We start from the raw sequence: 15,279 nt of genomic DNA, 5'->3' as shown, positions 1-15,279 counted from the left end.
GCCCTAAACAGCTTCACCAACAATGAATGCATGACAAAGTATTTAGTAAATATTTTAATATGCATCCTCTACCTCTTTAAAGGAAAAAAAACACCCCCTCACCATCTGTAGATATCTGCAGTATACTGCCCCCTCCGCTGTCCGCTATTGGAGACAGTTTTGGCTACTAGACGCAGTCAGTCTCTGTCAGTAAAGAACCTTCATTGAAATCAGTTTGGGGGGGGCTGAGCAAGCACTGGGTGACGAGTGTGTGTGCGCATGTGCGCTGCCGGGCAGGTGGTGCGTTCCATGCACAGTATCTCCTGCAATGCAATTAGCTGTGGGGATTGGGGAAACCGAATGTCTGTATTGAGATAACTCCCTCTATGCTTTGCAAAAAGGGAAATGACATAGAAAGCAACACTACTGTCATATACATTAAAAAATGCATATCACAGCTGCAGTGCAAGTTGTTGACTGTTGATTCAGGCAGACTATGCAAGGATGACTTGAAGAGAGAGGATATAATGTAAAGGACTTAACTGGAGATATGTATATTATATCATTTTACATATACCGTATTTATTGGCGTATAACACGCACTTTTATAACTAAAATACGAAGCTGAAACCCTACCTGCGTGTTATACGCCGATGAATCCTAGAGGTGCACGATTTGCAGCCACGTCTCCCTCACTTCCGGTCCTGGGGAGGGTGCGTGTTATACGCCGATAAATACGGTAATTTTTCACGGTTCATAAATTAATATAGTTGAGCCTTTTTAAGATTCACATTGTTCAGATTAGCATTTAAAGTGACACAAGAGGGAGAAGCATCATGTCCCTGTATAGTGCAGCATCGTAACCTTTTCAGCAACTCATACGCATCTGTGAAAGCAAACGTCCTTTTGCTGAAGTCCGAAACGTTAAGATATCCTGATGAGAGAGACCGATCATAGAAACCCTAGTTTTCAGATGAAATGCACGTTTTGCGGCAGCTGATGTCCTGCTATTTACAGTACAGACTGCTAGAATCACCCAGGCAACCCCCGAGCGACTCGCGGTGGTTATTTATAATGTTATCGCATTCCTCTGCAGTGCTCAATGGGGTTTCGAGCTAAATAACAAGTGACAAACACAGGCGGAAGCAACATATGCCTGTGTTACCTCCCAGGTGGCTTATAACTCGGAGCCGCGTGCTTAAGGTCGTTTGGAACCGCGTGCTCATTTACATTAAAACGTGCGCTTTGTGACCGTGTGCTGCCTCTGTATGCAAACAGTTCCTCCTTTGGTGTCAGGTAGTTTGCATAAAGGCCCTACATGTCATGGAAGTGAATATCTCTTAATCAATGCAAATCTAGGTTCTACGTAGTCATCCAAGACCCTGTTAAACCAACCTTGTTTAGGAGACCCTTTTAACTTGGATCTCTGCTATATTTATCTGCATAATAAAGAAAAAAAAAAAAAACCCAGTGTGATATATCTTCCTTCCTTTTCCTTTTAGATGAAGCTAATGAGGCCGAGATCCAGCCACCGACACAGAACAGCCAGTTTATATGGAAACAGAGCCGGCAGTTACTAAGGCAGTAAGTGACTCCTCTTCATTGCGTACCACTGGCTGGTTCCTTTGAAAACAAAGGGTTAACAGTCTTACTTTAATGTTCGAGGCATGTGTTTTAAAATCTATTATACTTCCAGTGTGCTCAGATGCATTAGAGGTGTGTGTGTGTGTCTATCCAGTGCCTTTTTCTGTTCTCTGCTGCTATGAATAGGGAATTGTTTGTGTTTGTATTGTAGTCATTTTTCGAGTGACTATTGAGGCTGGTAGTGCAAGAGGCAGCCCTTTTGGGCTGGTACCAGACGATTTATTATCATGCGATGTGAATAGTGCTGCTCTGTGTCATGGGGGGGGGTAGTGTGCCATTATTGTCTGTCTGGGATGTCGTGTGGCTTGTGGAATCAGTGCTGTGGCATTCTGCAGGTATCTTCAGGAAGTGGGCTACACAGACACCATACTGGAGGTTAAGTCGAAACGTGTACGTGCTTTGCTGGGGCTGTCCGCCGACACCTCGGACAGACTCACAGATACAAATCAGGACTCCATGGTAAATGGCACGGAGACGGAGCTTCCCAATCCACTGGTCATTGGGTAAGTGTTGATTCATAAAATTATAAATACTAGCAGCTATGTTTACAGGAGGCACTGATTTTATTTATTACAATTAAAGTAAGTTAATTCATTTTTTACATAAATGCAGACTTTAGTTCGGCTGTGAGTTTATTTTTTTGTTTAAGGATTTATTTTTAAGTAATGTATTTAATTAATATATTCTGGGTTTCTCAGCTCTTCTGTACGTGTAAAGGTTTTTGTTTAATGAAGCATGGCAACTACAGGTAACAATAATCCAATATAGCATTATGGTTCATATACTGTAGGTATCATCTTGCATGCTTCATATTCCTCAGGTGTGCTGATCTTGAACTTTTTGCTATTTTGGTCCCTGGGTATTTCAAGTCAAGGTTGAAAATAAAAGGCAGGGTTTGGTAGGAGAGTGTGGGAGATGGTGGGTGCCGCGCAGTAATTGACAATTTGTTGTTTTATTAATTGACATTTTGTGTAGGCTTTAAAGAACAGGAGCTATAATTACAGTCGACTGATAATGAGAATTCCATCATGGAAGCTCCACTAATACGTGCAGACTGCACTCCCACGCTACCTCTACAAACCTAATTTATGACTGCATTTTTAAAATAAAAATGCAGAGAATTATATTGTTGAACTGGGATACTTTTCATAGGTTAGGTCATAGGATGATGTAAAATGTGTAGATCAGGAGACTCGCAATAGATTGTGAGCTACCGGCAGCACTCACATGACCGAGTTGTGGTATATGTCTCTCTAAGCAAACCGAACACTCAAAAAGAGAAATGCTATTAAAAAGTAAACTGATTATAATGACTAAACAAAATACAGTCCATGAATACAATGTTGAATATATATTTCAACAATTAATCCCCCCACCTTTTGTTCATGGTGGCGCTAAATTGTTAATTTACTGAAAGTTCCACTTGAGATACTAAAAGCAACTTACAATTAACAATGATGGGGATTTAACTCAAACAGCATCACATTAGGGAATATAGAATGCAGTATTAGAAATATCATTCCTAGTACTGTTTAACACCTACAATTTAATTTCATTTTTTATTTATTTTTTTATGTTGCTGCAATTCTTTAACTGTCATGTGACCCAATAGCAGGAACTGATGGATTGTTACCATAAAAAGTGGAAAGGCTTCTTAGACGTCGCGGTATTATTTTTATGTGATCAAATCTTAAAAGTAAAGAATAAAATTCTGCTGATTTTTATTTTTTTGTAAGCATACCAAGGGTTCCTTTTTAATAATTGTTACATTAAAGTGAAATATGTATATGTGCAGATGCCAAGCATGCAGCCATCTTAACTTCCTTTTTCTCATAACTTGCATAATTATGTCCCTTGTTTTTGGTAATTCTTTATTCCCTGACCACATCTCTTTTGCGGTAAATTTTTTTCATCTAAACATCTCTCTAAAACTACTATGCTGATTAATATCAACCAAAACTAAGTAGTCATAATAAATGAATAAAATGCTGCTAAAAGCTTTTTACAATGATAATTCATCGCCATTAAAACTTAGTGTTTAGGAAGGTACTTAAACGTTTTGCGAGAAGCCCACAAGTTGTGGTTAAGCGGGTATCTCCACATCCATTGTGTGAATAGCAATTCATGAAGACTCGTGTAACGTGACTAGAGTTTGTCTTTAGGCAACTGACCGCCAAAAAGAGAATTCATTTTACATCCAGAGTTCTGAAATCTGGAAGCCTGTGTTTAAGTAACAACCAGTATCTGTGCTTTGTTCTCCTTACAGAAAACCGGACATGACGGACTCTGCCTCTGTGCTGGAGACCTTTAAGTTTTTGGAAAATGCTGCTGCAGAGTTCAGCGATGAGGAGGATGACGAAGACAATGATGGCAGGGATAAAACCATAATAGATGCAGCCACGGTAAGTCACAAAAAACAGCCAAAGAAACTAATGCCTACAAACTCAGGTTGGATAAAGGTTTCTACCCATGCCATGCTGGCATCATGTGGGCAAGATCCTCCCTCATCAGCAAATATACTCCAGTCGCCCTCTAAGATCCAACAATGACCTGCTCCTCGCATCTTCACTCATCACCTCCTCCCGTGCCTGCCTGCAGGACTTCTCTCACGCAGCACCAACTCTCTGGAACTGTCTTCCCCGTGCTGTCCGACTCTCACCAACTCTACCCTCCTTCAAATGCTCCCTAAAAATCTTTCTCTTCAGGGAGGCCTACCACTGACCTAAACATCAAAACTTCTCTCTCACCCACTTACAACCCTTATCTCGCCCTACATTAACGTCATTCACTACCACGCAGTCCTCACCTCCTGTTTCTCACCCCCTTATCCACCTAGATTGTAAGTTCCTAGGGGAACAGGGGCCTTCATTCCTCCTGTATCTGTATGTCAATTGCTGTATTGTACTTTTCGTTGTCTGTAACATTTTCATCTTTGTACAGCGCTGCCGAACCTGTTGGCGCTTTATAAATAAAGTATAATAATAATTACGTTATCTCCCAAGAGCAGAAGGTTTAACTATCTAACTAATGGTTTCAATGTTAACTGATTGATGTGTTTTTTTCCAAGTTGGAAACTTTTAAAGCTGTGAACATAACAGTTTATATTTAATTGCTTGAATGAGAACTCTAATTTGGCGTCAGTGTCATCAATTAAAAATAGCTGGAGACAATGTTTACGTATGAATCGTTTTGGTCTATTTGGACTATTTCATTTTTATTATTACGTTTAGATTGTGCGACGAAGAATTGTTCCTGAGCCTAATGATGACCGTGACACTGAAGAGGCTTTGAAAGAGTTTGACTTCCTGGTAACGGATGACAGCGATGGGGGAGAATCTAGAAGTGCCGGCGATGGCACTGAATGGGGTGCGTGTCATATGGAAACTAAGTGATAAATATATACTAAGTGGAAGTATGTATGCCATGCTTGGCTGTTCCTTCTCTTCCAGTGAAAGTATAAGTACTAAATTAACTTAATCCACTTGGTGTCTCTTTCCCACATCAAGATGCGTATTACTTAGTAGGTATGTTAATGAAAATTCAGTTTAGCGTCTAAATTGTTGTTGATTGTTAAATGGAAAGTGTTGGCATCGGGTTTTTGAACGCAGTGCTTTATATAAAGCAGTTTTTTCAGGTTGTAAGCAGGGCTTTTGATACCTGGTCCTGACGTGTATTGTGTTGGTATTTAAGACAAACTTCAGTGTGTTTAGCCCTGGTGCAGTCAATGGTGCAAAATCGAGACAATCCTATAATACAATGTCATAATAAAATAAGTTTTCCTGGTTTGGTTCAATCCCATGTCAACGAATTGAAGACACAGTGCATTCATAAGTAGCTTGTTGCTTATGTTCATCCTCATTCTACTGCCTGGCAAACATTTGAAAGCGCTCCTCATGTTTGATTTCTATAACAAGTCTTTTTACATAATCCCTGGATTCCAAAATATCTTTTGGCAACGTGTTAGGAACTCTTTTCCTGTATACTTTTTGAAATAATGAAGAGAAACGGCCAAATTTATGAATATTTCTTTTTCTATGAAAACAAAATCTTCCTTTACGATATTGTTGCTTTTAAAGAGCCAGATGTTAATGTCGCGTGCCTTTTTTAGTTGTATTTTTTTCCTCTGTGTATAAATATATATATAAAAAAGTGTTCACACGATTCTTCAAATAGAAAAAGAGAACTATGTATTGAAGAGGGATGTGTTTTTGATTGTTTTTCACTATTTAGAAAAGGAAGACCAGTGTCCGATACCGGAGTCCTGGAATGTGGATCAGGGAGTAATAACCAAACTCAAGGAGCAATACAAAAAGGAGCGCAAGGGGAAAAAAGGGGTTAAGAGTAAGTGGAAAACATTGCACTTCAAAGTCATCAATCCCCCCTTTCTCATATCCTATCTACCCTCCGAAGCTATTTTTTTTTTCTTTTCAATGTTTTCCTCAACCACTTACTCTTTTTACTTTACTCCTCCTCTTTTTCCTGCTCTTCACCTTTTAACTGGCACTGGAGTCGTGAATTTAGCCAAGAATAAGATAATATTCATTGCCAGAGTGCCTTAAGATTAAGGCGCCTCATATAGAAGAATGCCTTGGGTTGTCCTTCAGTTAAAACGCTTGTAACTAGTCACTCAACCTATATGTATATTTTAATTTACATGCTGTTCAGAGAGTAATCTGGAACACAACACAAGCGCTAGTGAAGCTTCTTCATCCATTCATTTGCATAATACTTTAAATCCTTTCTCTGTATTTTCTTGTATCCTTATTCTTAATAGTGGTGCGCCTATATGACCCCATACTAGGCACACAAAAGAAAAGGTTTGCCAGTAAATCTTTAAGGGCAAGGTTACACTACATAGAAATAACCTTTGCCTGAATGGTTAGTTGGCAACCTGTAATTGAAATGTGAAATGTGTCATTCAATGAGGCTAAGGTTGTTCTGACAGTTATCCAGTTTTCATATATTATAGTGCAGCGTATCGTATGTCTATAGAGTAAGAGAACAGTCATTATACCCCTATGTTGTCCCGTCCCTTTGGTGGATGCTCATTGGTTGTGGCAGCCTGGGAAGGCATTATATATTTAGCATCTCTCTAGAGATATTGGGGGCCCATTAGATGTTTACCATAAATATATGTGCAAAACCATTTTATTTTAAGAGAGAGCAGAATATATGCCCCTATCATGAACATTTTTGGGCGAAAGATCATTATCAAATTATGTTTTTGTCACTTCCCAGAGATGATGCATATTTCATAATATAGCTCACCTGACTGGCACTAAAAGAGGTAACTGTTTAAATAATTTAGGCCAGGTCCTCAATTGTATGAATTTAATTAAAAAATAATAAACTTGTGGTATCATTTATTGTAGCTTCAAATATATTTTGTCTATCTACAGCAACTACATCAGGCTTTACGAAATTCTTTTATGTGGCCCCATACAGTTTGTGTCACATCTATGTGCATTATTTTATCCTGTAATCTTCTGGATACCCGGTGACTCGTTGTTCTTCATGATCAACATGACTGTCGGCGACTTATTTTTAGATTGTTTTGTCTGCCGTAGCTTTCTAGGGTCTGTTATGAAAGAGGAAGTGGAGCTTTCCAGTGCATAAAACATATGTATTAAGTTTTGTTTTTTGTTTCCGGATTATATTTTTTTCCCTATTTTTCTCAATTTTATTATTTAACATCTCTGTGACTCACCTCCTCAACAAGCTGCAGACTTGGCCAGACTATATTAAGGGTGGTATTTGTAACCAACCCACAGGGCAACACTGATTTATTTCTCTGAATGTGTACAGGACTTGGTTTTATTTAATTTTGTTCCTTTATCTGATGACCTGTGTCAATCGTGTAATGTGAGGGACCAGTGCCCCTGCTCAGATATCACATTGAGTCGACTATGGGGAGCCTAAAGAAGTCCTGTTCAGTGAAATATTTTCCGCTGTAGGCTTTCAGAGTATCAGGGCCTATGTAACTAAGACTGATCTATTCTGTTTACCACGAGCTATATGATAAGGAGTTATGGTACTTCGCAAACCCCTCAAGTAACCATATTTTTTAATGTTATGCTACTAAAGCAGTGGAGATTTCCCTTTAAACAGTACATTTTGGGTCATCCTACCTCACAGGTGTGTTTTTATATTAGACACATCCTCTTTGGACCAAGTAACTTGGGGATTCTTCCTCATTATTATGCCGTTACAATGCCATAATATTAAGTACATTATTCATACTGCTCAAAATTGGTTATAACAGGGGAAAGGCTGTAGGTCGATTTTGTTATAAAGACACCAGGAGACATGCTGCAATGGATAAGGCTTATAGGTGACCCCAAGTAACATGTCTGAACTGTAAATGCTAGACCTTCTCTGCCATTTGTTAGGACTTCATTGATCTAGATCAGTTTTGGTGCATCTCAACTTCGAGTGTTCACTGGACCCCATGAATTTCATTGAACTCAGTAACAGATAGCATTCAACCCAGCACAACTCAATGAAGCCGCAATATACTTGGTCAAACCAAATTTTGCCGAGGTTGTAGTTCAACTAGGTTTGGGGTTTGTGAGCTCTCTGTGTGGTCTAACACTTTGTGGCTGAGCTGTTCTTACTCCTAGACACTTCCCCTTCACAGTAATAGCACTTTCAGTGGACTGGGCAGATCTAGCATGGCAGAAACTTGACTGGTCATCCTATGCCAGTGCTACATTTAAAGTCGGTGAGCTTGTCCATATGACCTATTCCACCGCCAGCATTTGTCTTTGGAAGTGGCATGCCAATGTACTTTTATACCCCCAAACTCCATTAGGAAGGGTGGTAACGTAAATTTGGTTATATAGTGTGTATTAATCCATTTAATATTTTTGCGGTTCATTAATAAATTAATGCAAATACTGAATGATAAATCTATTTACCGTATTGGCTCTGATATAGGCCGCACCCGAATATAGGCCGCACCCTAAAAGTTAGGTGCTTTTTTAAAGAAAAAAAACACATATGCTGCCACTCTGCCCCCGTGAGATATGCTGCTACTCTGCCCTTCCCAGACTTGCTGCCACTCTGCCCTCCCTAGATATGCTGCCACTCTGCCCCACCCGAGATATGTTGCCACTCTATCCCCCCCTGAGATATGCACTCTGCCCCCGAGATGTGCCCCCCCTGAGATATGCTGCCACTCTGCCCCCTAGAGGCCCCCCCCAGACTTACCGGTGCAGACTCCCCGGGGTCTTGCAGTGCCGGCGGGGGGCAGCCACGCAGTACGCATACTCAATAAAGGAAGATTGTTAGCGTACATCGCCCAGGCATTCACCGGCTGCGGCGATGCAAGCGTTAACAACCTCTGCTGCCGGCACGTCTGCACGATGTCCTTTCACAATCTCCCTTGCCGGGACTCCCCCCGTGGGAATTCCCGGCAAGGGAGATTGTTAAAGCACATCGTGCAGATGTGCCGGCAGCGGGGGCTGTTTATGCACATTGCCGCTGCCGGTGAACGTCTGTCTAAGCGCATCGCACAATCTCCCGTACTCCTTCCGTGGAAAGTGCTGGCAGGGGAGGCTGTCTGAGCACATCCGAGAGTAGGATACGGGTCCCCTGCACCGCTGCGGGGGATCTGTATCCTAACCTCGTTGCCTGCCCGGCGCCCGGGACTGCATGTCCCGGGCGTCGGGGCTAGACCCCGAATATAGGCCGCACCCCCACTTTAAAGACTTAAAGTGGGGGGGGGAGTGCGGCCTATATTCGAGCCAATACGGTAATAGTTTAGAAACAATTGTAAATAATTAAAAATAAAGTAACTGAGTTAAAGTATACTTCATATACCAGGAATGAAAATGAGGCTTCTTGTTTAGCCACAGCCTCCCGTGTGCTTGATTTTTCCCATTGTGCGGAGTTGTGTTGATGTAGTATAGAAAACATGCAGCGACTCCAAACGATATAAGGACGATTGCTGCTCATGTTATAATCGGCAGCAAGTCACGGGTAAACTTAAATCTTTGAATGCCTCTGGTGTATTTCAGCAATGCTCTAGTGCGGTGCATGCTGATGAAACCGTAGACACCAGGAAGTAATTCCCAATCTATACGCTTCTAAATATGTCGGTAAAGAATAATGCACATTCGCCTTGGAATATTTTATTTAAACACATTTTTAGGTGGGGGTTTTATTATTTATCATGCGAAATAGCATCATTTGTATTTTTAGTTTTGACAATATTATATCCATATTGTATGGAATCATTTGGGGCCCAGACATAAAGCAGTATCTGTTGACTTGACTTCCATTCATTCATTAAGGATCCCTTTGCTTTATTATGCGCTAGATCTGTTTCTAAGTTCAAGTGCAAGAGTATGTTCTGCTTCCCATGAACATATAGCTGTGCATTTCCTATATCTGTAAAATAAAAGATCAAACAGAGAAGTAGATTTGACATAGAAAATACCCAATATTTGTTTTCGGGGGAAAAAGAAAACTACGGTATTCTGAACTTTAGGCAAAACAGGAAAATCTCTTTACCGACTTAGGAAATGCTGTGGGCCATGGTTTCCACATTTCCATTTCTTAAAGAAACTTTTGTCCCTAAACTTACAACAGGAAAAACTTCAGAAGAAATGTCCCAGCCTGTGTCCCACATAAAACAATCAAAACAGGGATGTGGGAGCATGTTGGAGAAAATTACAGGTAAGTGTCATGGTGTGTACAAAGTTAGGAGTTAAACTTTGTATATACACTTCCTGTTCATTTGAAAATGGCTGTGGCAATACCCAAGTGGCCATTTTGGTTACTAAAATTACAGTTGTGTATCCTGTTTGACCCGCAAGTATCAAGGGTTCTTTGATCTGTGGTATGTGCCCACGACTAGCATTAACTTACATGTTTTTACTGTGTACAGAACCATATCAGTGTTATGTGATGATGTCCTTTGTGTTGTGGCCAGGGCCAAACAGGTCAAAGCTCCAAGATATGTTGGCCAACCTTAGAGATGTTGATGAGCTGCCATCATTACAGCCCTCGGTGGTGTCCTCCTCCAGACCTGCAAGCTCTCGGCTGAGCGAACAAGAAATTAACCGGACAGATGAAGGTACAGATCCAATTGTGACATGTCTATAAGACGTATTTCTTTATATTGTTTAGATCTTATTCAGAAACTGCTTCTGGGAGTGGGGAAGTTGACCTCTTTGAAAGTTATTTGTCCTTGCTATGGGTGAAATTTGGGCTCCGCCAAAACTAACCTTACTAAATATAAAGCTATTGGCAACTTTTGACACTAAAATCTAAGGATAATTTTATTAATGTAGTAAATACTAAAACATATCTTGTAATATTATCAAACATTACAAATTGCTTACAGACCTAGACCAAAAAACGCCATTCTTCTCACCTGCTTAAGTTTTATGCATAGCTTACCTAAGAATTTTTCTACTGTCTGTTTTGTGAATGGTTATCAATTCATACTACCCTTTAACCACACCATAGGTAAATACAAATAATCGATCAGCTTCTTAACTCTCTGGATTGCATCCTTTAGTGATGTCCTTTTAGCATCGATTGCAAACGAAATAAAGGCAAAAAACTGCAGCTGTGTGGATAATAGCAATTTGTGGGTTTTTTTTCTCAAATGTCGGATTCTAGGCTGATTTGATTTAAATAGTAGGAGGTAAGGACTGTTGGTGCCTGTGGCAAATCTGTTCTCTTGTGATTCATCCGACTCCTCCACACATGTGCATGTTATATAGGGAAAAATTGTTACTTAGCAACGCTCTTCCATACATTTTCCCTCTCTTCTGATCTGAAGCTAAGCAGCTGCCGCATTTGTTGTGACTGCGGTGGCTTCTACTTTTACATCTTTAAAAAAAAAAAAAACTTTAATCAGCATTCAATCATTCAAATGGAGTCCATATTGCGACAGATACCTTCTGCAGAAAATTGGCACCGCTAGAAATTCTGCATTGTAGTCTGGAAACAGTGTGGTCATTTAAAGGCTTAGCCTAACCTTTGAATTAAAAATAATGTCTCGAGCGTATTGATCTTGTCTTGCTTATACAGAAATGAATGCGATGGAAAGGCTCGTGTACCTTTTGCGGGTGTTCTTTTAAGCTATCCGTGGGAGTTAACCACTCGTGATACTGTTTTTCTTTTGTCTAAAAATTGAAAGGTACGGCCTTGTGTACAAAACGTTATAGGCTGCCTTTAACCCCTTAACGACAATTGCCGGTCCTGGCACAACACGGAAAAGCATGTGCTTTACGACAATTGACGTGCCAGGACCGGCACGTCTTTAAACGGGTGCAGAAAGCGATCTGTTTTCGCTTTCTGCACCCAAAAAACGTTGCTGAATGCCTCGACCTCGAGGCATTCAGCAACGGCGCGATCGGAACGAAGGGGCCATCTCTGGCCCCTCCATGGGGCGTCAGCATCCGCCATACCTTTGTATGGCGGCGGACGCCCGTTTTAAAAGTTAAATGGTGTCGCTGGAATGCCTCGATCAGGAGGCATCCAGCGACACCAAACACTTACCTTTCGATGGGCTGTGACCGCTCCGGAGAGCGGTCACAGCCGCAGCTGCCGATGATCTTCGCCATCAAGCAAGATGGCCGCTGCCCTGTAACAGGAACCAACAAATTTTAAAATTTCGCTAGATGGTAAAAATTGTGATTAGTAAAAATAAATTAAAAAATAAAATAAAATTAATAATAATTAGAAAAAAAATAGTAAAATGTAAAAATCATTTCCCACTGATGTCACTATCAGGGGAACCTCCAAGTTGAAAAAAAATGTTAAAAAAAAATTTAAAAAAAGACAAAATAAATTAAATATATATATATATAAAAAATATATTTTTGTGAGCAAGTCCTAAAACTAGCATATTAGCTTAAAACAATTCTCGCATGGAAAGAGTTAAAATACTGGCATATTAAATGCCTGTGGGGTGTCTACTTTTAAAAAAGGTATGAATTGATGGGGTAAATTGAATTGGCCAGGTTCAACAACGTCCCAATTAACACCGGGGGAAGGATGGCCACACATCTAGGGCTGCAACAACTAATCGATAAAATCGATAATAATCGATAATGAAATTCGTTGGCAATGAATTTCATTATCGATTAGTTGAATCGATTATGAAATTCGTTGCCAACGAATTTCATTATCGATTATTATCGATTTTATCGATTAGTTGTTGCAGCCCTAGATGTATATATATATTTGGGCTACTGAAAGTTAGGGGAGGTGGGGGTTAATTTAGGGGCAGTTATGGTTAGTGGGGTGTTTAGGGTTAATTTAGGGGCAGTTATGGTTAATTGGGTGTTTAGGGTTAATTTAGGGGCAGTTATGTTAATAGGGTGTTTAGGGTTAATTTAGGAGCAGCTGTGGTTAATGGGGTGTTTGGGGTTAATTTGAGGCAGTTGTGGTTAATGGTGTGTTTAGGGTTAATTTAGGGGATGCTGTGGTTGATGGGGTCTTTAGGGTTAATTTAGGGGATGCTGTGGTTAAGGGGGTGTTAAGGGTTAATTTAGGGGATGCTGTGGTTAATGGGGAGTTTAGGGTTAATTTAGGGGAATCTAAATCCTGGGGGCAGTGAAGTGACATATCTGGGGGTATAAGGCATATACAGTATATAAGGCATATGTGGGGAGGGCAGTGTGGCATGTCTGGGGAGGACGGAGTGGTGTATCAGGGTGTATAAGGCATATCTGGGGGTAGAGTGGCATATCTGGGGTAGAGAAGTGGCATGTCTGGGAGGCAGGGTGGCATGTCTGGGGAGGATGGAGTGGGGTATCAGGGGATATAAGGCGTATCAGGCACAGTGGCAGATGTGGGAGGTAGCGTGGAGTGGCAGATGTGGGAGGCAGCGTGGCAGATGTGGGAGGCATTGTGGAGTGGCAGATGTGGGAGGCAGCATGGCGTGGCATATGTGGGGAGGGCAGGGTGGCATGTCTGGGGAGGATGGAGTGGTGTTTCAGGGGGTATAAGGCATATCAGGCACAGTGGCATGTGGGGGGTAGAGTGGAGTGGCAGATGTAGGAGGTGGTGTGGCAGATGTGGGAGGCAGCGTGGAGTGCTGTGGTAGGCAGCGTGGCATATGTGGGGGGGCAGCATGGCATGTCTGGGAGGCAGCGTAGCAAGCCTGGGCTCAAATGTGCATATATTGGGGGGCTGGTTGGGAAATAAAGACAAGAAATGTATTATCAAAGTTTTTTTATTCTGCTGTTTGCATTTAACATCATTTGTTTAGTAAATTATTTTAAATAAATGAAAAATTTACATTCATTTTTTTTATCCGATTAATCGAAAAAATAATCGGCCAACTAATCGATTATTAAAATAATCGTTAGTTGCAGCCCTACACATATCTAATTTCCAATTAGAAAAATGCACACGTACCAAATGTGGCCTTTTAGTTCCCACAAAAATGACAAACCCATGCATGTGGGGTATCACTGCACTCAGGAGATGTTGCTGAACACATTATGGGGTGTCGTGTGATAGCGGCATATACCAGGAGCTGTAAATTCATACATAAAGTAGGTGTGTATGGGAAAAATACACACACAAAAATACTACTGCAAACTTTGAAAAAATGCTGGTGGTAAAATGTGTGCATGCAAAGAGTTAAAATACCAGCATTTAAAATACCCTGTGGTGTCTAGTTTTGAAAAATATATGGTTTTGTTGGGCACACTGAAATGGCCCGGCTCAAAGATGTACCAAATAGGGCATGGGCAGTGGATCCCCAAATGCCAAAGTTCAACATTGAAAAATGCGCATGCCCCAAATGTGGCCCCTTTGGCCCCAAACAGCCAGGCAAAATCATTCATGTGAGGTATCGCTGTACTCAGGAGATGTTGCTGAACACATATTGGGGTGTTTTGTCATAGTGACATACACGAGAACTTTTTAATTCATACCTGAAGTAAAATGTGTGTGGAAAACCAAATGCAAAAAAATGACTACCACAAAGTTTGACAAAGACTGCTGGTAGATATGGTGCATGGAAAGAGTTAAAATACTAGCATTTGAAATACCCTGGGGTGTCTAGTTTTCAAAAATATATGGCTTTATTGGGCACACTGAAATGGCCCGGCTCAAAGATGTACCAAATAGGGCATGGGCAGTGGATCCCCAAATGCCAAAGTTCAACATTGAAAAATGCGCATGCCCCAAATGTGGCCCTTTTGCCCCCAAACAGCCAGGCAAAATCATTCATGTGGGGTATCGCTGCGCTCAGGAGATGTTGCTGAACACATATTGGGGTGTTTTGTGATAGTGACATAAACGAGAACATTTTAATTCATACCTGAAGTAAAATGTGTGTGACAAAACAAATGCAAAAAAATGACTACCACAAAGTTTGACAAAGACTGGTGGTAGATATGGTGCATGGAAAGAGTTAAAATACTAGCATTTGAAATACCCTGGGCTGTCTAGTTTTCAAAAATATATGATTTGATGGGGTAAATTGCATTGGCCGGGTTCAAAGATACCCGAAATGGCACATGGGGGGAAGAATTACCAGATTTGGAAAAAATGGCTTTGAAATAGCAAAACGCTACCTGTACTTATTGCCCCATAATGGGTAGAAAAAAGCAAAAAAACATAAAAACATTGGGTATTTCTAAACTCAGGACAAATAGTAGAATCTATTTAGCAGGTTTTTTC

The 15,279-nt window shown here is 40.7% G+C and overlaps 1 protein-coding gene across 1 annotated transcript in view; it reads left to right on the top strand.

Moving 5' to 3' along the window:
• STRN (striatin) overlaps nt 1-15,279 on the top strand; it is a 50,240-nt gene that overhangs the window by 21,346 nt on the left and 13,615 nt on the right. Inside the window, exons 4-9 of the mRNA XM_053461139.1 lie at nt 1,482-1,563; nt 1,959-2,126; nt 3,890-4,025; nt 4,854-4,989; nt 5,854-5,964; nt 10,559-10,702. Coding sequence (XP_053317114.1) covers nt 1,482-1,563; nt 1,959-2,126; nt 3,890-4,025; nt 4,854-4,989; nt 5,854-5,964; nt 10,559-10,702 — 777 coding nt within the window. The remainder of the gene's footprint in view (nt 1-1,481; nt 1,564-1,958; nt 2,127-3,889; nt 4,026-4,853; nt 4,990-5,853; nt 5,965-10,558; nt 10,703-15,279) is intronic.

The sequence above is a fragment of the Spea bombifrons genome, chromosome 3, assembly GCF_027358695.1.
Source record: "Spea bombifrons isolate aSpeBom1 chromosome 3, aSpeBom1.2.pri, whole genome shotgun sequence".
Lineage (NCBI taxonomy): Eukaryota > Metazoa > Chordata > Amphibia > Anura > Pelobatidae > Spea > Spea bombifrons.
This window is presented reverse-complemented; position numbering and strand designations above follow the sequence as displayed.